The following is a 24,439-nucleotide window of genomic DNA, read 5'->3' as shown; positions in this document are numbered from 1 at the left end:
TGCGTGTCCTTGATTAGTATGTCCGTGTCAGGCAGGGAGGAATTGGTTGAGGAAGGGAACCATGGTTTACTAAAGAAGTTGAATCTCTTGTCAAGAGTAAGAAGGAGGCTTATGCAAAGATGAGATGTAAAGGCTCAGTTAGGGCACCTAAGAGTTACAAGTTAGCCAGGAAGAACCTAAGGAGAGAGCTAAGAAGAGCCAGGAGGGGGCATGAAAAGTCTTTGGCAGGTAGGATCAAGGAGAACCCTAAAGCTTTCAAAAGGTATGTCAGGAATAAAAGAATGACTAGAGTAAGATTAGGGCCATTGAAGGACAGTAGTGGGAAGTTGTGCATGGAGTCCAAGGAGATAGGAGAGGTGCTAAATGAATATTTTTCGTCAGTATTCACACAGGAAAAAGACAATGTTTTCGAGGAGAATTAGATGGGATTGTGGTTCATGAGGAAGTGTTAGCAATTCTGCAAAGTGTGAAAATAGATAAGTTCCTTGGGCTGGATGGGATTTATCCTAGGACTCTCTGGGAAGCCAGGGAGGAAAATGCAGAGCCTTTGGCTTTGATCTTCATGTCGTCATTGTCTCCAGGAATAGTGCCAGAAGACTGGAGGATAGCAAATGTTGTCTCCTTGTTCAAGAAGGGAAGTGGAGATAACCCTGACAATTATAGACCAGTGAGCCTTACATCGGTAGTGGGCAATGTGTTGGAAAGAATTATAAGAGATAGGATTTATAATCATCTAGCAAGGAATAAGTTGACTAGGGATAGTCAACATGGTTTTGTAGAGGATAGGTCATGCCTCACAAACCTGATTGAGTCCTTTGAGAAGGTGACCAAACAGGCAAATGAGGGTAAAGCTGTTGATGTGATATATATAGATTTCAGTAGAGAGCGTTTCATAACCTTCCTCATGGTAGACTATTGCAGAATATATGGAGGCATAGGATTGAGGGTGTTTTAGTGGTTTTGATCAGAAATTGGCTAGTTGTAAGAAGACAGAGGGTGGTGATTGATGGGAAATGTTCATCCTGGAGTTCAGTTACTAGTGGTGTACTGCAAGGATCTGTTTTGGGGATATTGCTGTTTTTCATTTTTTATAAATAACCTGGATGAGGGAGTTGAAGGATGGGTTAGTAAATTTGTGGATGACACTAAGGTCAGTGGAGTTGACAGTATAGAGGATGTTGCAGGTTACAGAGTGACATAGATAAGCGGCAGAGCTGGGCTGAGAGGTGGCAAATGGAGTTTAATGTGGAAAAATGAGATGATTCACTTTGGAAGGAGTAACAGGAATACAAAATACTGGGCTAATGGTAAGACTCTTGGTAGAGTGGATGAGCAGAGAGATCTCAGTGTCCATGTGCATAGATCCCTGAAAGTTGTCATCCAGATTGATAGGGTTGATAAGAAGGCACACAGGTGTGTTAACTTCTATTGGGTTTTAGAGGGATTGAGTTGTGGAGCCATGAGATCATGCTACTGCTGTACAAAACTCTGGTGCAGCCACACTTGGAGTGTTGAGTATAGTTCTGGTCACCGCATTATAGGAAGAATGTGGAAGCTTTGGAAAGGGTTCAGAGGAGATTTACTAGGATGTTACCTGGTATGGAGGGAAGGTCTTATGAGGAAAGGCTGAGGGACTTGAGGCTGTTTTCGTTAGAAGAAAGTTGAGAGATGACTTGATACAGACATACAAGATAATCAGAGGGTTAGATAGGGTGGACAGTGAGAGCCTTTTTCCTCAGATGGTGATGGCTCGCACAAGGGGACATAGTATTAACGGCATGGGTAAACCACTCTCTTCCCCCCCCCCCCCACCAACTTAGACGAGCAACACAGAAAAGATTTACCCCATGTGGTTATCTGTTAAATTTGACAGGCCAAGAACTATCCCAAAAGTCACTACTTACAGTGAAAATTAACTTTTTTTTTGAAAAAGTCTAATGGAATAATTTACTAACAACTATTTACAAATAATTTCTCTAACTTTTACTTGCCCTTCTACAATACTGGTCTTATTTAAACCCCCCCCAATTAAGATTTACCAAAAAATTCAAATTTCAAAACCAGCCAGCTGTTGAATCTTCTCTTTGTATCTTCCTCTGTCTTTGTTTTCTTCTTACTGATTACTGTATCACAGGTCACTGATTGATAAAGGTACCTTTAAGAGAGCTATTCTCCGGGCAGCCTGTAATTGTTTGTGGCTTGGCAGTTCTCCCTCAACTGTTCAATTTTTTTCTGTTTTATACCCCAATGCATCAGATTGCTTCATTGCAAGGTTTGTGAAGGTTTGTAGCTCAGGTTGAGGTTTAGGGTGTAGGTTTGCTCGCTGAGCTGTAGGTTTGATATCCAGACGTTTCATTACCTGGCTAGGTAACATCATCAGTGGCGATCCCCAAGTGAAGCGAAGCTGTTGTCTCCTGCTTTCTATTTATACGTTTGTCCTGGATGGGGTTTCTGGGGTTTGTGGTGATGTCATTTCCGGTTCGTTTTCTGAGGGGTTGATAGATGGTATCTAGATCTATGTGTTTGTTTATGGCGTTGTGGTTGGAGTGCCAGGCCTGTAGGAATTCTCTGGCATGTCTTTGCTTAGCCACAAACAGGAAGAAAGTTAGCCACCAGGATACATGAACACCAGCGAGCCACAAAAAGACATGACCCTCTCTCCCTCGTAGCCCTACACACGGATGAAAAAAAAACCACCATTTCGACTGGGACAACACATATATCCTGAGACAGGCTAAGCAAAGACATGCCAGAGAATTCCTAGAGGCCTGGCACTCCAACCACAAAGCCATAAACAAACACACAGATCTAGATACCATCTATCAACCCCTCAGAAAACAAACAGGAAATGACATCACCACAAACCCCATCCAGGAGAAAGATATAAATAGAAAGCAAGAGACAACAGCTTTGCTTCACTTGGAGGTCGCTGCTGATGATGTTACCTAGCCAGGTAATGAAACGTCTAGATATCAAACCTACAGCTCAGCGAGCAAACCTACACCCGAGATTGTTTCATTGGTATTAATATTGTCAAAATACCAAATTCAAGCTTGATTGGGGTATAATTTAAACTGGCTGAATTTGGATTTGTTTCTGTATCCAGGCAACCCAGCTAATCTAGCTGTTCGACCAAATGTTATCTTTTAAATGTTCCAGTCTCTGTGTGTTTGCTAAGTCCTTCAGCTCTCTTAAAAAGTACAACACACCTCTACACCTTCATAACAATAGCTTTAAATTGAGAGGTGATAAATGTAGGACATATGTCTGAGGTAGGATGTTTACTGAGAGTAGTAGGGGTGTGGACTGCCCTGCCTGCAACAGTAGTGGACTCACCAACTTTAAGGGCATTTAAATGGTCATTGGATAAATATATGGATGAAAATGGAATAGTGTCGGTTAGATGGACTTCAGATTGGTTTCACAGGTCGGCGCAACATCGAGGGCTGAAGGGCCTGTACTGCGCTGTAATATTCTATGTTGTAAGATAGCTTTACTCCTTGTTAGTATCACAACATTTTGCTCCAAGAAAACATTATGAAAATAATCTACAAACTCATCTTCTGTCAATTTGATTATGCTAATGTTGATTATAGTGGCCCGTAATTATCATATTGCTTTTTGTACAAGCTCCAATATTTTTTTGTTTAGTGCTCTGTCCAAGGCTGTAACTACTATTAGGGGGCCTATAAGCAGCTCCCACCAGTTTTGTTTTGTTATTCCTAATTTCCAATCATATTGAATTTAAATCATGGTCTTCTGAGGCAGATCTTTACTCACAAATGTCTTTATTCCACCCTTTATCATCAGGGCTTTGCCATTCTGCCTATCTCTCTGAAATACTCTGGAATATATCTTTCCCACCCTTGATCATCTTATAACCTTGTTTCTGCAATGGCAATGAGATCAAAACCATTTACCTTTGTTTGTGCCTCTAGCACATGCTTTCTACTGCAAATGCGTTTATGCGTTCAAATAAAGAATGTTTTTGAAACTTTTCGATAATGACCTCATTCATTGATGTAACCTTGCATCTAGTTCCAAAACACAAAAGATTGACTGCAAATTCATAATTTATTAGGCATGAGAGGAAGCCTAAATCATGGTGGACTGGAACAAAACTAGATTGTACGAAGAAACTATCTAAAAAATCTAATGTTTCCCCTGACCCATGACTTATCAGGGTAGCCGTCATGCTTTTAAAGATAACAAATATCTGTATAGGGTTTTAAAAAAATTAGCTGTTCTGTGATTTGAAGAAATTCCTTTATAACAATTGAATAATTTACTTTAAGTTGCTTATTGAATTAATCTTGCTATAACAATAGTAATCATTATCTTCTTACAATTTCTAGTGAAGATACTCTGAATAGTGATTTTCATCTAGCCTTTCAAACTTGTATGAATTGCAATGATATTGTACAAGTAAGTAGTCACTTTATATTTATAGCATTTCTTATATTTTATAGTTTGTCTGAATGTACTAAACTCTGGACTGCTGGAGTGTTTAATCATGAATCCTAAGCATAGTAAATGAGTACCCTATGGAAAAGTACAAATCCATACTGGCAAACAAATATAAGTGGAGATTTTGGTTTGCATTTTTTTTTGGGTGAGGAAAAAGACCATGCTTTTCCCATTTTTTAGTTTAAGCATGGGCTGGGCGTCTTTAGTGAGATGCCCTCACTATAACCAGTGTGAAAGCTTGCTGGATCAAGTACCAATCATCAGATGGGCACCTTGGTCAAACACTACAATGTCCCAAACTGCCTAAAGCTGCCAGCCAACGGCTACTGTGAGGATTACTTGGGCATTACAAACCAGAATGGTAAACCCAGCCCTGCCTTATTCTCTTTACCAACATCTGGGGCAGTTGTCTCAAAGACTGGCTAAGCAACAGGAAACCGTACAATGTCCCATATAACACCATTACTATATCTATCTGGGTATATACTGTCCCACTGGCAGGACATACTCAGCAGAAATGGCAGTACAAGGTATACAGTTGTGAGGGAGTTGCTCTGGGAGTGCTCAACATTGACTCCAGGCCTCATGAAGTCACATTGCATCAGGTTAAACATGGCCAAGGAGACCTGCTGATTACCATGTATTGTTTACCCTCAGCTTATGAATCAGTCATCCCTCCTGTTGAACACCACTTTGAGGAAGCAATGAGGGAGCAAAGGCACAGAATATCACCAATCATAGCTTAGCAAAATCACCAGTGGTTGAGTTTGGGCTAGATTTTACTGCTGGACTGGGTTTCCTTAGGAACCATCAAAAGGAACAAAACATAATTAATCTACCTGTCTAAGATGCGTCTGCTTAAAATAGGATCATGAAGAGCAACCATCACACAGTCCTCATGGTGACAAAGTCCTGTTTTCACATTGAGGTTACCCATGTTGCGTGGAACTATCACTCTACCAATGGGACAGATTTCAAACAGATCTAACAACTCAAGACCAGGCATTCTAGAGGTGCTGTGGGCCAACAACAGAAGCAAAGTTGCACTCTAACGTAATCTGTAACCTCGTGGCTGAGCATATCCCTCACTCCATCATTACCACCGACCCTGGTTCAATGGAGTGTGCAGGGGGCATACCAGGAACAGCACCAGGGATATCTACAAATAAGGTGTCAACCTGGTGAGGTTGCAGAAAAAGATTACTTGTATGCTAAACAGTATAAGCAGGAAGTGATTAACAGAGCTAAACATTCCACAACCAACAGATTAGATCTAAGCTCTGCAGTTCTGCCACATCCAGTCATGAGGGTGGACAATCATACAACTCATTGGAGGAGGAGGCTTCATAAATACCACCATCCTCAATGATGGGTGAGTCAACCACATCATTGCAAATGATAAGGCTGAAGCATTCATAACAATCTTCAGCCAGAAGTGCTGACTGGATGATCCACCTTGGCCTCCTCCAGAAGTCTCCAGCATGACAGCTGACAATTCACTCTGTGATATTAATTGGAGGCACTGAATACTGCAAAGTCAATTGGCCCTGACATAATTTTGGCAATTGTAATAAAAGCCTATGCTGTAGAATTAGCTGTGCCCCTAGCCAAGCGATTCCAGTACATCTACAACAATGTAGAAAATTGCTTGGGTTTGTCCTGTACTCAAAAAGTAAGATGTATTCACACCGGCCAATTACTGCCTCATCTGTTGACTCTCAATAATCAATAAAGTGATGGAAAGCATCATCAAGCAGCACCTGCTTAGTAATAACCTGCTCAGTGACACCCAGTTTGGGTTCCACCAGGGTCACTCAGCTTCTGACCTATTGGGGGCAGCACGGTGGCTCAGTGGTTAGCACTGCTGCCTCAAAGCGCCAGGGACCTGGGTTCAATTCCAGCCTCAGGTGATCGTCTGTGTGGAGTTTGCACATTCTCCCTGTGTCTGCGTGGGTTTCCTCCGGCTCTGGTATCCTCCCACAGTCCAAAGATGTGTAGGTCAGGCGAATTGGCCATGCTAAATTGCCCATACTGTTAGGTGCATTAGTCAGAGGGAAATGGGTCTGGGTGGCTTACTCTTCAGTGGGTCGGTGTGGACTTGTTGGACCAAATGGCCTGTGGATGATCTAGTCTGATCTTATTACATACTCAGTTCGAACATGGACAACAGAGCTGAACTCCAGAGAAGAGGTGTAAGTGACATCAAGGCTGCCCTGGACTGAGCCTGGCATCAAGATGCCCTAACGACAGTAAAGCAGTGTATACAGTCTACAAGTTGCACTGCATAAATTCACCAACACTCCTTAGACAGCACCATCCAAATCCACAGCCATTACCACCTTGGAGGCAAGGGCAGTAATTACATGGGAAAGGTCTCCTCCTAATTTCTCACCATCCTAACTTGGAAGTACATCACTGTTCCTTCGGTGTTGGTGGGTCAATAATCCTGGAACTCTCTCCCTAATGGAATTGTGCAGCAGTTGAAGAAGGCAGCTCACCCGACACCTTCTCAAGGGGCAACTAGAGATGGGCAATAAACATCTGTCCAGCCAGTAACACTTTCATCTCATAAGTTTAAAAAAAAATCATTGTCTTAATTGTCAGTGAATTAGGAAGGTTGGCAATGGGACTCCTCCCCAGATCCAATTCCTGAGGTGATGGGAGATTAGGTAATTCCTTGTTGTCAATCCATCTAATCATTTGCACTTTCCTACCTCTTCTACAAAGGGGAAATCCTGGGCTGTATTTTGCAGTCACCACATAGAATCACAAGGCAGTAAGTCATTGAAAGCTTCAGAAGTAAGCACTAAGTTTGAACAAATGCAACCTAAACGTTTTAGATGAGGTCATAATCATGAAGTATTGTTCATAATGGACTCAAAACTGGTGGATGGGTGAATCTTGTGATCAATGATGTAGACTGGGCTTTTTAAAATCTCACATTTCAGACCTCATTGTCCATAAAGTGATGGCGTTGGGATGTTTGTGTTTTTAAAGTGCAACACAACTTTTTGGACGAGACTGACTGATTCCCTGAATCATACTGAATGTGAAGGTAAAATTTGTGGGATAGGGTTAATTAGCATTCTGTTCATTTTTCCCACTGATCCACTGCAAGCGGAGATTGTGGAGTGGGGTGATGGCTGGTGACTGTGTAAAGGGTGGAAAAGGGCATCAGATAGGGGAGTATTGCAGAGGGTAGTGGGTGCACTGCAAAGGGCAGTGAGGGACATACTACAGAGGACATTCTGAGAGGAGGTTGTCTGACAGAATCTACCTCAAGCCCAGTCTCTCTCACAGCTAGCTCTCTGGAATGCCTGCAGATACAATTCTAAAGAATTCATTAAAGCTGTTGCTAATGTTCTGTTCTAGAGTCATAGAGTTATACAACACGGAAACAGACCCTTTGGTCCAACTTGTCCATGCCAACCAAGTTTCCCAACTAAACTGGTCCCATTTGCCTGGGTTTGGCTCATACCCCTCTAAACATTTCCTTTTTATGTACCTGTCCAAATGTCTTTTAAATGTTGTAACTTACCTGCATCTACCACTTCCTTTGACAGTTCATTCCACATATGAATCACTGTGTGAAAAATTCCCCCCTCACCTTAAAAATATGCCCCTAGTTTTGAACTCCCCTACCCCAGGGAAAAGTCCTTATCTTCCCCCCCCCTTGAGTTTATAAACCTCTATAAGATCACCCTCAACCACCTAGTCCAGTGAAAAAGGTCCCTGCTTATCTAGCTTCTCCTTATAACTCAAACTGTCCAGTGATATTTAATTTTATATATTCTGTTATCGATTGTTACTGTCTCTGAAATAACTGAGAAATCATTTGCAACCATTTGAAACTGATTTTTTGTAGTTTTAAGATTTGCAGTTGTTGTAAATTTGAGAATTCTAGTGTTTTAAATTGGCACATCACTTCAATTTTGAACCTGTTATGTTAAGTAGATGTTCCATTGTTTGACTTTTAGCCTCACATGTCCTTTCTTTTGCTGGTGCTGTGGGGAGTGCAAAGGGGGAGGACAATAAATCACTTTTGGCAGGGTCATTAAATGGCTGTATTGAGATTAAATTACATTTACAGTATTAATTCAGCAATTTCTTGGAATGCAATGAATGTCAATGGTGAGGCTGATGGCAAAGGAAGATGTGAGTACATTGGAGATGGTCAGAAGAGATTTCTGAGCATAGTTCCAGGGAATAGACAATTCAGTTATGAGGAAAGATTGGAGAAGTTGGCACTGGTTTCCTGAGAAAAAAGAACGCTAAGGGGAGACTCGATAGCAATTTTCACAATCATAGGCGGTCTGGACAGTTTGGATAGGGAAAAAAATGTTCCCATTTGTAAATGGAACAAAAACTAGAGGTAAAGTTTTAAAGTATGTAGCAAAAGAGGCAAATGTGATGTGAGAAGGAACTTTTCATATAGCTGGTAGTTAGAGTCTGAAATGTGCAACCTGGAATTATGGTTCAATTCAAGCATTCAACGTTGGACTAGTGTTTTTATAAATGTGCAGAATTCTGGGGAAAAGGCAGGAGACTAAGTTAAAATGCTCAGAGAAGCCAGCGCAGACATGATGGATTGACTGGGCCTCCTTTTGCTCCAGACAGTTCTGTGACTCTGAAGTTCCAATGTTTTCAGTTGTTCTGAGAGCTACACAAATCCTTAGCAATTTGTGGCGAATCAGAACCTTGTGCTCATCTTGCCTTGCACCGCTTTTTCTTTATGAATCAATCAAGTTGCTCTGAATACATTAGTAGCAGCACTTTCTGAGCTTCCGTAAAATATGGAGGAGTTGGTAAATGTAAAGGTGGGTGCCAAAATAAATGTTAAGTTTTATAATTGTTAAATTTAAAGAATTAATGATTGTGATGGAATCGTTACCTGATTATTGTGTAATAAACATCAGGCAATAACTCAGCAGCAATCACGTTCCGTGCTGTGCCATTTCATTCCTGTCATCATTTCATTTTAAAGGTCAGCACCTGGTCCGCTTCTGAAACGGATTCAGAATTTTCAGCAGCACTTTCCTTGCCAATAAAAACTGGACAGCAATATTCCACCTTTTGGTTTTCTGACTTCCCTCCTGCCCAGGAAATGGATTGGGCACCTGCGGATAAAGATACTCTCAGAAACCCAGGAAGTGAAGCCATTCCGGACTCTGGACTATTTTCAAACGCAATGAACATAAATCCAACGCTGACTGAAAACCAACTGACACCACACCGTGCTTCGGCAAACCTCCTGCAGTTGGTCAAAAACTCAGGTTCCAGAACTGATCTGGGTAAAGTGGCCAGAAACATGTCCCTCGGGGTGACACAAAGCATGCGGAAAGAAAGTGTAACAAGTCGAGAAGGGAGCCTTGCAAAGGAAGCAAAGCTGCGCGTTCCTCAATTAGGAATGCTTCTCGGCTGTTCTGCTGCTCTCGGCATGGCATTAGCAGTAGGGTTACGTCATTTTCTCTCCCAGTATTGTCGGAAACACACGGAGGTATCCTTTGGCAACCCGGACAGCAGCATCATCAGTGTGGGAGAGAGTGGTGAGCTGGTGCATGTCAGAAAGATACGGGAGAACAGCTTTGTGCTTGTTCAGGCTGAATACAATGTGATTACACCTTCAAGCACTGGTGGAAAGTAACCGCGCATTGGGCTTTGTAAGAATTTTTAATTCATTATACATCACAGCATCATTAGCATGTAGTGTTACATTACATTGTGAGCTGAATTACTGCCGGCATGTATGAAGGGAGATTCGCAATCTTTGTGTGCTCATTCCCAGTTTGTTCTTTTGCACACACAGATTTGCAAATACTCTTATTTCACACGTTTTTCAATTCCACATTTTCCCTAATGCAAGGCTGGTGAATATCTCGGAATGTATTCCTATTCAATGTCAACATTTACAGCTGGCCTGAAAAGGTGCATGTATAAAGGTAGAGCTTTAGAAGGGCTTATGCCCACAACGTCGATTCTCCTGCTCCTCGGATGCTGCCTGGCCTGCTGTGTTTTTCCAGCACCACATTTTTCAACTCTGGTACTCCAGCATCTGCAGTCCTCACTTTCTCCATGTATAAAGGTAGTCTGGTTGCAACAGGGGTGTGGACAGATGGAGGTGCAGAAGAAGAATGTTAGTGCTTTTTGAAGTCTCTCCACTGACAGAGTAATCTTTCAAATAATTTAGTTTGTATTGGCGGTGATTTGCATTAGAGGATGGATTCTTGTTGAGGGGCTGGGGATCCTCCTTGCTGCTGGAGAATGGCCAGAGATCCAGGTTACCTCTTTCTACGAAGGTCCACCCTACCATGAGCTAATCAGGCAGCACTGTGCCTTTGACCCACCTCCCAGGAGCTCCTGCTCCATCTCTTTGCTCACCAGTATCACTGGTGAGGCTGCTCCCTGAATGAATGGCACCAAAGCGCCCAGAATCCGGAGTGAACCACACCACAGCTAATTGACAATGGGAGGGGTTTTGCAAGGAGGTAGAGGGTGTGGTCAGCAGCAAGGACAAGGGGTTGGCCTCAGTCAACCCCATCCTCCCACCTTCCTGATGTTATACTTGGGTGAAGTGCTGAGTGGCTATGTTTGAAAGACTCATCCCCTGCTCATCCTGGAGATGACAAGCTGGTCACTCAAATTTACCTGTCATGCACATTGCAATTAGGTTAATATAAGTGATTGTACGTAGTCATTAAATTTCCACAAAGGACGTCAACTGTGATGGGGCAGGAAGTCTGACTATGGCCCCAACTTAGTTCTGGCGAGACCACCATCGCACTTAATAAATGCCTGTCCCACCTTCTGCCGTGAGAGAGGACATAAAATTCTGCCAATGGATACATCTTCAGTAGTTATTGATCTGCTGTTTATTGTTAACTGGCACAATTCTGTCAATATTGTTACAGTACTTTGTTAGATACCCAACAAATGGCACTCAAGCATGTAATCATGCTTGAAAATGCATCACCACCTTTAAACTAGTGGCAAAAAGAAAACTGAGGTTTCCATTTTTCATTATTGTAAACAAAGTTCTGCCATTCTTCACTGAAGAGGACTGACATCAGCAAATGGAGAAGAGATTTATGATCCATCAAACACGATCTAAATGCTTTTCTTCAATCATAAAAAGGGAAGTTTTTTTAATAACCTCTGATAAATGGATTTTCTTTGACAAGCCATTGTCAGATTTGCACAATATTTACTGATTTGAGCCACTTAAAACATGATGCTTTTGGTGTAATTTGCAAAGTAAGCCCCATACACAATGATCTATTGGCCTTGTTGATGGGTAATCCCTACAGTGTGAAAACAGGCCATTTGGCCCAAGAAGTCTACATCGACCCTCCGAAGAGTGACCCACCCAGACCCATTCTCTTGCCCTATTACTCTACATTTACCCCTGCCTAATGCACCTAGCCTATACATTCCAGAACACTGTGGGCAATTTAGCATGGCCAATTCACCTAAAATGCACATCTTTGAGACTGTGGGAGGAAAGCGGAGCATCTGGAGGAAACCCACACTGACACAGGGAGAATGTGGAAACTCCACACAGATAGTCACCCGAGGCAGGAATCCAACCCAGGTCCCTGGCAATGTCAGGCAGCAGTGTTAACCACTAAGCCACCTATGTTGAACTCTTAGTACAGTTCTAAAAAGCAGCAGAAATTGATTTAAGAAGAACTCAGCAGTGAACCCTGCTACCATTAAACAAGCCTTATCTCACAGTGTCTATCTTACCATTTTAAAGTGTGTGTAAGTATTTTAAAAAATGACCAAGACTGTGTCAGTTTTATGCTGATGTAAAGCAGTTGGGTGTGCATTGATGTAAAAGTAGCTTATGGTAATAGCTTAAGAAAGTCAAGTGTGTCGCTCACTTTTGAGGTCTAGTCACATAGTATGCACCAATTTAGTATTATTTCACATCAAGACTAGCTTCTGATTCATAATGAGGTATGCAATTTAAAGGAGTAGCTATTTTCCCATTTCTTAAATCATAAACGAATACATCGCATTAACATTGTTTTCATTTAATTGTTCAGTGTTTACTTCATGCCTAGGCAGAAAATTATATCAATTTGAATATGATTTTGACCTGTTCACTACTGATTTTTTTTGGTTGTTTTTGCTTTGCATTGTTAATGAAAATTTGCATTCATAATGTTACAAGACCACAGTTGATTGCAATTGATTGTTTAACAATAGAATACGGAAGATGTTTGTCTCCCCAAAGGTTTGCATTATCGTGAGAGTGGAATGTAATTCTGAGCACACAAAGCACCTTGAGTTCTAAAAACAAATCTCACTTTGTATAAATTCCTATCTTCTGTAATTAGAGCATTAAGATTTTTTCTGTAGAAGTATGTTCTTTTTCAAATAAGTCTTTCAAGGAAGCTTTGCAATCTTTACCACCATCTGTGTGAAAAGTTTGTTCTGTTTAAGTAACATAAGAATTAAGAATCAGTAAATAACTCCCATCTGTCTATTAAAAAGTGTATTTGCAGTTAAACATATTTTTAGTGATCATTTCCATTACATGGAAACTGCATCTTCCTTGGTTGGAAGCAGTTGGCTCAGCATAGCTGTGGACTGAACCTGATCTGTCCTTCACCTCTATGGCTTAGTAAATCTCATGTTTAATCACTGGAGTGTCAGAGTTTAAATTTGTTGAGATTCTCAATTATGTACAGGGACTTATTCTGTCAAAATGGTTGAACCACATATGTGTGGGTACTTTACTATTGGACAAATATTTTCCTACAATCTTATAAGCAACTTAAAGCCAAACATTTGATCACAACTGATTTAATCAAAACGTTTGAAATGTAATATCTTGCAATGATTAAAATCATATAAAATATTCCTTAGAAATAAGAATAACCAAATAGTCAAGCAGTACAAATAATAATGTAAACTGTGCTGTAGAACAGATTGTAAGTTTGCTCTCTGAGCTGGAAGGTTTGTTCTTAGATGTTTCATCACCATGCTAGGTAATATCATCAGTGAGCCTCTGGTGAAGCACTGGTGTTCTGTCCCGCTTGCTACTTGTGTGTCTTGGTCTGCTGTGGTGGGTGATATCACTTCCGGTTCTTTTTCTGAGTGGTTAATAAATGGGGTCCAAATTAAAGCGTTTGTTAAAGGATTTCCGGTTTGAATGCCAGGCCTCTAGGAATTCCCGTGCGCCTCTTTGTTTAGCCGTCCCAGGATGGATGTATTGTCTCAGTCAAACTGGTGTCCCTCTCTGTCTGTGTGTATGGATACTAAGTGATAGGTGGTCATGTCTTTTGGTGGCTAGTTGGTGCTCATGTATCCTGGCTAGTTTCTTGCCCGTCTGTCCAATGTAATGTTTGTTGCAGTTTTGCAGGGTATTTTGTTTATGACATTGATTCTGTTGGTTGTTGGTACAGGATCCTTTAAATTAATCAGGAGCTATTTCAGTGTGGTAGTAGGTTTGTGGGCTACCATGATGCCTAGGGGCTGGAGTAGTCTGGTTGTCATCTTTGAGATGTCATTAATGTATGGCAGGATGGTTAGAATTTCTGGGTGCATTGTCTTCTTGTTTAGGTCTGTTGTGTAGGAATCAGCTGCCTGCGCTTATTGGGTTGAAATCAAACTGCTCCTCGGATGCTGCCTGATCTGCTATGCTTTTACAGCACTACGTTCGTGACAGTGCGCTTATTGGGTACCTATTGTTCCCGAATATGTACAAGTTCCTGGGTGCTGCAGTGTATTGTGGCTCATTTAAATAATGTTCTGATACAGTTCCGTTTGTGGGTGTTGGGATGATTGTTCCTGTAGTTGAGTATCTGGTCAGTTGTGTGGCTTTCCTGTAAACACAGCTCTCTATTGGCTTTTCCTTCTACTGTGACTTCTAGGAAGGGAAGAAAGTACAAGCTTTTGGAGCACTGCTCCTTTGTCAGGTAGCCCCGACTATCTACCTAGCTTGTATTTTCTAATAAACCTGTTGGACTATAACCTGGTATCGTGTAATTTTTAAGTTTGTTCAGCCCAGTCCAACACCAGCACATCCACGTCATAGTTATATTCAGCAAACTTTGTTTTAACTGGCAATTCATGAACTGGTACACTCGATATATTGGCCAAATTTAGACACCTCAAATACCACAAAGTTTACTGTATTATTTTGTCCAATTATTATAGTTTTAAAATTTATTTACATCGATGTAAATATATTTGTTCAATCGAATGGCCACACAAAATATCAACAGTTCCCATTTCAAGTCAATTTTTCTGGAAATAAATGTTGGCCTGCCCAGCAACACCCTCGACCTGTGAATGAATATCTTTAAAAAAAGCATGATCTACTGCGATGTCTGAGTAATCAGTTGAGGGTGTCAGTGAAAAGGCTCTGTCAGTGAGTTTTATTTAAGGCACTGCATTATTATTTAACTGATTGTGCCATAAATAACGTGTAACAGTGATGTATTGTTACTTCAGGTGTGTTTTATATTGATTATGTGGACTTCTTGATTATCTGGTGCCAGTTAATAAGTTTGGTTTGATAGTTATTGATGTCAAACCTCACTTTGTATAAAATGACTGATTATTGAGTCTACTGAAGCCACAGAATAAGTTTCAAAAGACTCAAGTAACCAAGATAGCAGGTATCAAGATAAACAAATATTTACATAACTTTCTCTGGCAATTCACAAAACAATCAGAACAGAATTGGGCTGTCTGGGTGTAGAACACAAATGATAATTAAATTAAATTAGCATGAGTTATTATCTCCTTAGCTACTCAAGGCTATTAAGGAGGGTCATTGGACCCAAAACATTAATTCTGCTTTCTCTCCACAGATGGTGCCTGACCTGTTGAGTTTCTCCAGCACTTTGTTTTTGCTTCTGATTTCCAGCATTTGCAGTTCTTTGTTTTATTTTAATTGATGTGGAATACTTTCAAGTGAGACAGTTGTGTTCCTGGATATGAACACTACATGCAAACTGCAAAGTAAACACATTGCACCAGATCTTTCTGAGAAAATAAGTGCATTAGTATAGTAGTAAATGTTGCTATTAATGTGTAAATCAGCTGGACGATTCATGGTATTACATAATTATGGCACAATCTTCAAAGTGTTTGTGTTGATTTATTAACAAAATCACACTGACTGTTCTTGATTAATCCCTACCTCTTTAAATGCAGGTAATTCTGATCCTCAGAATTGTTTCCAATAGTTTATCCACCACCAAGGTGAGAGCGACCGACCTGTGGTTTCCTGGTTTATCCTTTCCTCCCTTTTTGAATAATTGCATTAGGTTGCATGTTCTGCAGTCCTCTGGGAGTTCTCCTGTAGCCAGACAGGAAGTGAACATTTTTGTAAGTGCCCCTGCTAGATCTTCCTTGCCTTACTCAACAATCTGGAGTACCTTTCACCTAGTCCTGGAGATCTATTTACTTCTAAACCTGGCATGTGACATAGGACCTCCAATCTGTGTGTGCTAATTTATTTAATTATATCATACCCTTCTCCCTGATGTCTATACTAATATCATCCTTCTGACTAATGAATGTTGATCCAAAGTATTAATTTAAATCCCTATCAACATCCTTTGGCTTCACACATTAATTACCACTGTGGTCCTTAATGGGCCCTAATGTTTCCCTCATTATCCTTTTACTCTTAATGTAATCTTTAAACAATTTAGGGTTTACATTTATTTTACCTGCCAGTGTATTCATATCCCCTTTTAGCTTTCCTTTTTAAACTGCCTTTTTTTCTCTCCCTTGTACATTCTAAACTAATTTAGGGTTTCCCCTTGCATTCTTCTTGCAATATTCTGAAAAGACCATTCTTCCTGTTAACTCTGGTCCAGACCTCAGTAACCCACCACATTCTCTTCCCTTTCCAGTGGCACCTTTTCACATGCAAGCACAATAGTGCATCACCTCTCTTCTCACTGATCAAGGTCCCAAACAGTTCTTCCAAGTGAAGCAGCAGTTTGGCTGCACTTCTTTTAATGCGGTCGACTGTTCATGATGTGAACACTGAGAAAATCAAGAGGAGGCCAGATAACTGTTTTGCTGAACACCTTTCCTCAGTCTCCTAACATGAGCTCCCTGTAGCCTACTGTTTCAATTGTCCACTTTCCTCCTACTCTGACATTTTCCTTGACCTGTTAAATGTTCCAACATAGCTCAATCCAAGCAGAAAGAACTGCTTGCAAGTGGTCACTTCACTGTCCCAGAACTCAATATTCAAGTTCAACAATTTTAGATCATAACCTCTTCCCCATTTTGTTTTGTGTTTTTTCTAGATATTGTTTTCTCTTGATTCATTCTTAATCTTTTTGAGTTTGGATGTCTGTTGTACTGCGACTCACATTTCATTTTCACACACATTCCTTGTTTCATTACTTATCCCATTATTGCTCCTTTTGGTGCTTTACCATATTATCTTTTGTCATTTAATCTCTCCATTTTCTCAGCTTGATGGAATTCACAGACCAGAATTGTCAACTCTGTTTCTCTCTCCACATATGCTGCCGAACCTGCTGAGTATATCCACCATTCTTAATATATATATTTTCATTCATTCATTAGCTCATTTCATATCATCTATTTTGATATGAAATAGTTAATGAATTAACCTCTATTTTCTATCAGTTTAAGATTATGGAGTAAGACTTTAAAAAGCACAAATTCTACCTAAAACATTAAAAGTGAAATAATGAGGAATATTCCTTGCCCTGTGGTGATGGTGGAGCCAGAAAAATAGGGGGTCAAATAATGGCATTCCTGTTGCTCTTCTGGGAGACAGAGAGGTAATCTCGAAATTAGATCCCTTGGCTGTCTCAGACCCCAACCACAGCTATATTGATGCAGCTTCCTTACAGGAGTGAAATGGGCTACAGGAATTGGAGGCATCACCCTTTAAAGATGAAACCACAAGGGAAAGGATAACCCGTGCAGCCTCATCAATTCAACTGGTGGGAGATGCCCTTTGATCCAGAGTACCTGTGGTCTTCCCACTCCGAAACTGCATTTTCATTCCTCTGAGGGCACCTCCATTCTGAGGTTTTAGACCTTAGAGACTCTGCTGGCTCTCCTACCTGTCCAGTTGGAGTTGTTCAAGCTCTAGAGCTGCTGACTCTGACTCAGAGGTTGCGCTGGGACCATTGGGAGCCTGCCTGCCATCCATCATCCATGGGAAGGTGTATACAGAAGTGGCCTGGGGAAAAATGTTGGTTAGTCTGTCACCTGGCAATTGGTAGCTTGGGAACACCCATTTGGTTCCAATGTTTGATTTTTCAACAGGCTTTGGAACTCCAATTAATCAATTAGTCAATATCAACAACAAAAAAACACAAAGAATATCAACTTGCTTGTGTGTGCTCTATGTTCTTTATTGATGAATCTTGCAAAAATAAATCTGCCACAAGATGCTTGTAAAATGAACAAATAAATTGCTTTTAACAATAATTTACATTTATACATTTGAAACAAGAGCCAAGGTTTCTCGAGAAAATAAATGTCAGCAGGTCTGGCAGCATTAGGGTCACTGGACTCAAAATGTTAACTCTGCTTTCTCTCCACAGATGCTGCCATATCTGCTAAGTTTCTCCAGCAACTTCTGCTTTTCTTTCAGATCTTCAGCATCGGCAGTTCTTTGTTTTACATTTAAACATTTGTTCAGATTAAAACACATTCATTATAATGGCCCATAACCGATAACAACATACAAAACATGCACAAACTTTGAAAGGCTCACCAGTTGTTATTTTGTCCAGAAACAAATAAAAACCAAAACCTAGGAAATGATTAATTAAAATGAAAACTGATAAGTACATTCAATGTACACATAGTAACTTGTGACTTAAATGAGCAAAGCCTGATGCAAGTAAGCATTTTATCTACAATGCTGTATTAATAAATATATTTTATTAATGGCCCCATTATTTCAAGGATCATGCTCCAGAATTTATAGTTGAATGATAAAAAAACTCCTTATACTGCATTTAATAAATGTACTCAACACTATTCAAAGGAATTATGACTGAATCTATTAAAGATATAATGCAGTAATCTAACTGAAAGGTTTATTTTAATCACACATTGTATCAGTCAAGGTCACCTAAATTTAGTCTGAGACACTATATACTCATGTGTGTACACATATACAAATATAAAAATAAACATTTTATTGGCCTTCACCAGCACTACTGATGGCACAACAGTGTCAAAATAAATGTTTGTAATATTAGTATCCAATGAGGACCTGTATCATCTAATTTAGTTTGGTAATGTGGAATAGAATTTTGGGTAATTTCTGATGACTGATAACAAATGAATTGATATTGGGCAGGTTGTAGCTACAAATTACTGTAACTCATCAAAACACAATTTTGATTTGCTAAATTTGTGATTCAGTTAATGCCTCCATAGAATACAGTCAAAGAACAGCTTCCAGCAACTATTTTCCTGAGAGTTACACCATTGAATGAAAAATATTGTGTTTGCCACATTCCAAAACTATTCAACAATAATATTTATTGGAATTTACTCTTGCCTTTTTAAATATAATATTTTGACTAGCTGAAGGATACCGATACAATTTAATTGGAAGCCTCCTATCAAACCGTTTTGCTTATCTTCAATCCAGTAACAAATTACTTAAAACTTACCCACTATTCCTCAATTTGATTAGTGTCAAGCAATATGGTTTTAATGGGAGCAGACACCAACAGAGTTAATTTCTGCCCCTTACCCACCACAACAGCACTTAGCCATACTGTGGGCAATCCTCGTGGGACAAAAGGCAAAAGCTTTGTGAATTTAACACAAAATGAGGCCAGCTAATGTTATAACATTAAACATAAAGCCTAAGGGGAGAAAAGCAGCAATATTTGCTTTAAAGAAAAATAGGATGGAAACATGAAAATAATTCCTTTTTTTTTGATAGTTGCACATCATTTCACAAATCTAGACACCACAATCTTTTGAGTACCCCATGAATTGATTTACAAAGTAATTTTTGTTACTAAAAGAAAAATCAGACATACACCTCAAATACTCTGCAGTCTTCTGGTATTATTCAAGGAACAGTTCTTGCATAAGGCAAAAATACCTAATAGCTTCAGTTGTACATTTAAGGCACTTAATCATGAACCTGTACAAAATAAAATAGATACAAACACAAAATTCTTAAACATAAATCTTCATTTGAATGGTTTGTTGGAGGTTCTGTATATACGTTTCATTGCATGGTATATGTACATTCATACAAAATATATAATTCATTTACATTATACAGGAATCTTTGTCTGTCTTGAGAGTTTTAGAGCCTGTAAATTAAAAAGAAAATAATTTGGAACCAAATTGCAAATCAGCCCAGTATATATTTCACAAACAATGTTTGTTCACATTATTTACAGTACACTCAGCCACCGTGGTGATTTTCCCTTTTGGAAGTTGGTATTGAAAATGCCAGAAATTTCTTTCACTGTGCATTAAGTAACAGCAACTTGCCTTTAGCTTAGCATCCCAAGACACTTCAAAAGGTTAGACAGTGAGCCATGTAAGGAGACTTTCAGCCCGATGACAAAAGCTTGGTTGGGGAAGTGGGATTTGAGGTAGGTCTTAAGAGTCATAGAGATGTACAACATGGAAACAGCTCCTTTGGTCCAATTCGTCCATGCCGACCAGATATCCTTAATTAATCTAGTCCCATTTTCCAGCATTTGGTCCATATCCCCCAAAGCCCTTTCTTTTCGTATACCCATTCAGATGCTTTTTAAATATTGTAATTGTACCAGCCTCCACCACTTCCTCTGGCAACTCATTCCATACACCCATCACCCTTTGCATGAAAATGTTGCCCCTTAGGTCCTTTTTAAATCTTTCCCCTCTCACCTTATGCCCTCTAGTTTTAGGCTCCTCACCCCAGGGAAAATACCTGGTCTTCAAAGTTTGTGAGAAGATTTGTAGTTCGGGTGCTCGTTGCTGTGGTTCTGTTCGCCGAGCTGGAAGTTTTTGTTGCAAACGTTTCGTCCCCTGTCTAGGTGACATCCTCAGTGCTTGGGAGCCTCCTGTGAAGCGCTTCTGTGGTGTTTCCTCCGGCATTTATAGTGGCCTGTCCCTGCCGCTTCCGGTTGTCAGTTTCAGCTGTCCGCTGTAGTGGCCGGTATATTGGGTCCAGGTCTATGTGTTTGTTGATGGAGTTTGTGGATGAGTGCCAAGCTTCTAGGAATTCCCTGGCTGTTCTTTGTTTCGCTTGCCCTATAATGGTAGTGTTGTCCCAGTCAAATTCATGTTGCTTGTCGTCTGAGTGTGTGGCTACTAGGGATAGCTGGTCGTGTCATTTCGTGGCTAGTTGATGTTCGTGGATGCGGATCGTTAGCTGTCTTCCTGTTTGTCCTATATAGTGTTTTGTGCAGTCCTTGCATGGGATTTTGTACACTACGTTAGTTTTGCTCATGCTGGGTATCTGGTCCTTCGTTTTAGTGAGTTGTTGTCTGAGAGTGGCTGTTGGTTTGTGTGCTGTTATAAGTCCTAGTGGTCGCAGTAGTGACCACTATAAATGCCGGAGGAAACACCACAGAAGCGCTTCACAGGAGGCTCCCAAGCACCGAGGATGTCACCTAGACAGGGGACGAAACATTTGCAACAAAAACTTCCAGCTCGGCGAACAGAACCACAGCATACCTGGTCTATTTACCCTATGCATGCTCTTTAGGATTTTATAAACCTCAGTAAGGTCACCCCTGAGCCTTTGATGCTCCAGGGAAAAAAGCCACAGCCTATTCAGGCTCTCCCTGTAGCTCAAATTCTCCAACCCTGGCAACATCCTTGTAAATCTTTTCTGAACCCTTTCAAGTTTCACAACATCTTTTCAGTAGCTGGGAGACCAGAACTGCATGCAGTATTCCAAGAGTGGCCTAACCAATGTCCTGTACAGCTGCAACATGACCTCCCAACTCCTATACTCAATGCATTCATACACGGAATGCAGCTAAGATTCACTAGGATGATACCTGGTATGGCAATATCATCATATGAGATGGGATTCGATGGCTGGGCCTGTGTTCTCTAACATTTAGAAGGATGAGAGGAGATCTGATTGAAACGTATAAAATTCTAACAGGTCTACACAGATTAGATGCAAGGAGGAGCTATCCAGCAACCCATGCTCAAATAATGAAGTACTAGAAGTATTTACATGAGCAAATGATGACATTTTAAAAAGGGTAAAGAGGTAAGAAAAACCACATTGATAATATTTAACTTAATCATGGCTTGAATAATCAAGTTAAACAAAACTATTGCTACTTCAATAACTTGCAGTTCTTCATTCGATAAACTTAGAACGTTAATGAGTCATTTTGCATGTGCACACATGAATCTTAAATTAAGAAAAAGAGATGTGTATCAATATGATGCTCAAGTTGTCAGAGGCTTATGATATAGATGGAAGTATTTTCTCCCTTTTGGCTATAAAGGAATCTGTGTGCACACAGGCCAAATCTCCTGAATCACATCCCAGACTGAGATAAATTAAAAACTGTCGCGCTAGTGTAGTGTAATGAGGTTTGAGCTGCAGCACAGGAAATCATACTCGCCATTACTAACCTGGGAGAGTCCAATGCTACAGGACACCTTTAATACAGTAAAATGTCCCAAGCTGCTTTAATAGGATTATTGACAAAACTCAAGATTTTCCAGAACCATATATTTGATTATTTTATTGAGTGCAAAGTTTTTAAAAATATGAAAACATCAAAATCATAGAAATTTTTTAAAAGTCAGCAGACTTCAAAGTATCAGAAAAATCATTATTGTGATGCAGCTGTCACTACAAAAGGAGAGACCTTGAAGTTATCACTGATACATTTTTATATTACTTAGCTCAAAGCCATATTTGAAAAAGGGCTAAATCAAGATTTAAGTCTACCAAGGAATATGAAGTTGAAGGAGGGATGACAGGGAGAGACATTTAGAAAAGGAAAATCAGAGTTTAGGGCCTAGGGAGCTGAAAATGCTCTATATGATGAAATTGGAGAATCAGGCTGTAGAGCTGGCGTTTATCAGAGGATAGGTTATGGAGGGATTTGGTGACAAAGATGGAGAACTTAAATGTCAAGGTATTGCTCAAGGAGTGTATGTAGATCAGCGAGCACGAGGTGGGGATGGGGAATGGAATAAACAGGTAGGACTTGGTTTGAGTTAGGATAGAGACAGCAGGGTTTTGAATGAATGGTAGAACATGTGATGCCAGCCAGAAATGCATTGGAATAACCAGGTCTAAAGGCAACTAAGGTACACCCAAGGTTGCAGCAGTAGGTAGACAAAGGCAAGGACTAAGGCAAGTCAGATGATGTTACAGAGGTGATAATAGGTGGCTATCAGTGATAGTGCAGATGTGAGGTAAGATGCTTATTTTGAGGTCAAATTTAATGCCAAGTTGGCCAACAGTTTGATTCAGTCTCAGACAATCATCAGGGAGGCGGAATGGAGTAAGACATGGTAATTACATCTGTGATGAGGGAAAAAGATAATGGCTTACATCTAGGAGAAAGTGAGGACTGCAGATGCTGGAGATCAGAGTCAAAAAGTGTGGTGCTGGAAAAGCACAGCCGGTCAGGCAGCATTCGAGCAGCAGAGGAGTCGATGTTTCGAGTATGAGTTCTTCATTCCTGATAAAGAGCTTATTCTCGAAACGTTGACTCTCCTGTTCCTCAGATGCTGCTTGCCTGACTGACCGACCGTGCTTTTCCAGTGATTGAGGTAGTATCAATCACTATTTTAAAAAGCATGAATTAATCAAAGACACTCAGCAGCGATCTGTTAAGGGATTGTTGTATCTGGTTACCAACTCAATTATTTGAGGAAGTCAGAGGAAGGATAGATGAGAGTAGTTGTGCGATATAGGCTACATGGATTCTAAGAAGGCTTTTGACAAGATGCCATATGGCAGGTTGACTAGAAAAGTACTGTAAAAATCATTTAATACAAAAAAACAAAGGAAACATGAAAATTTGACTCCAAACTTGGCCCAATGGTAATTAGCAAAGATTGATGTGTACTTTTGTGACTGAAGGACCATTTCCAGTGGGGATCCAGGTGGACCAGTATTAAGTCCCTTGCTGTCTGTCTTCTATATCAATGATTTAGACTCAAATGTTCGGAGCATGATTAAGAAGCTTCCAGATGATACAAAAATTCAACAAGTGGTTGATAAAAAGGGTAAACTGGACGTCAGGAAGATGTCAGTGAACTACTTAGGTGAATAGAAAAATTATTGGCAAGTAAACTTAAATCCATAAAAGTGTGAAATATCGATCTGGGGAGGGCAGGAAAGGTAAAGGAATTACACAAAGTGGTAGGATACTGAGAAACATAAAGCAACAGAGAAATTGTGGAGTACACTTCCACAGTTCCCTTAAAGAGAACAGATGGCTTATAGGGCATACAGGATATACTTTATTAGCCAAAGCATAGAATAAGCGTAGGGAAACTATAAAACACTGTAGAGAACAGCAGGTAGACCAGAGTACAGAAAGGATGTGATCATAGTAAAAGAGGGATGAGGAAATATACAAGACTGAAATATTTTATTTATAAGGCAATGGGTTGTTCTTTTTCGAGCTGTGAAGGGTGAGGTAAGATTTAATGGAGAGAAGAATCAGAGGGATGTGGAGAATAGATCATTTTCTCCCAGAAGTTAATTGAAGTCTGGTTAGAGACAAAAAAAACTGCAGATGCTGGAATCCAAAGTAGACAAACAGGAGGCTGGAAGAAAACAGCAAGCCAGGCAGCAGTAGGAGATGGAGAAGTCAACATTTCGGTTGCTAACCCTTCTTCAGGACCAGATGTGGGGTTTTTGGGAACTACAGATAAAAGGGGGGAGAGAAATTGTGGTGGGGAGAGTAGCAGAATGGTGAGATAGTGGGTACGACTTGGTTGGTCAATAGGAGGTTGGTAGTTGGAAGGAAAAATCAGTAGGTGGAAT

General features: G+C 40.3%; 2 protein-coding genes across 6 annotated transcripts in view; one reads left to right on the top strand and one right to left on the bottom strand.

Annotated features, from left to right (window-relative positions):
- reeld1 (reeler domain containing 1) overlaps positions 1-13,102 on the top strand; it is a 60,772-nt gene extending 47,670 nt beyond the window's left edge. For all 3 annotated transcript variants that reach the window (XM_087975368.1, XM_043699297.2, XM_043699287.2), the window contains exons 6-7: positions 4,356-4,425; positions 9,452-13,102. In XM_087975368.1, the coding sequence (XP_087831494.1) occupies positions 4,356-4,425; positions 9,452-10,111 (730 nt within the window). In that variant the 3' untranslated portion in view covers positions 10,112-13,102. The remainder of the gene's footprint in view (positions 1-4,355; positions 4,426-9,451) is intronic.
- A 4,714-nt stretch (positions 13,103-17,816) lies between these two features.
- Positions 17,817-24,439, bottom strand: part of slc10a7 (solute carrier family 10 member 7) — a 274,370-nt gene continuing 267,747 nt past the window's right edge. For all 3 annotated transcript variants that reach the window (XM_043699319.2, XM_043699311.2, XM_087975565.1), the window contains one exon: positions 17,817-19,775. In XM_043699319.2, coding sequence (XP_043555254.1) covers positions 19,737-19,775 — 39 coding nt within the window. In that variant the 3' untranslated portion in view covers positions 17,817-19,736. The remainder of the gene's footprint in view (positions 19,776-24,439) is intronic.

Source organism: Chiloscyllium plagiosum, unplaced genomic scaffold (assembly GCF_037043375.1).
Source record: "Chiloscyllium plagiosum isolate Xiang-an unplaced genomic scaffold, Cpla_swu_hap1 HiC_scaffold_1, whole genome shotgun sequence".
NCBI classification, from domain to species: Eukaryota; Metazoa; Chordata; class Chondrichthyes; order Orectolobiformes; family Hemiscylliidae; genus Chiloscyllium; species Chiloscyllium plagiosum.
Note: the sequence above shows the minus strand (reverse complement) of the source record. Positions and strands in the feature narration are given on the sequence as shown.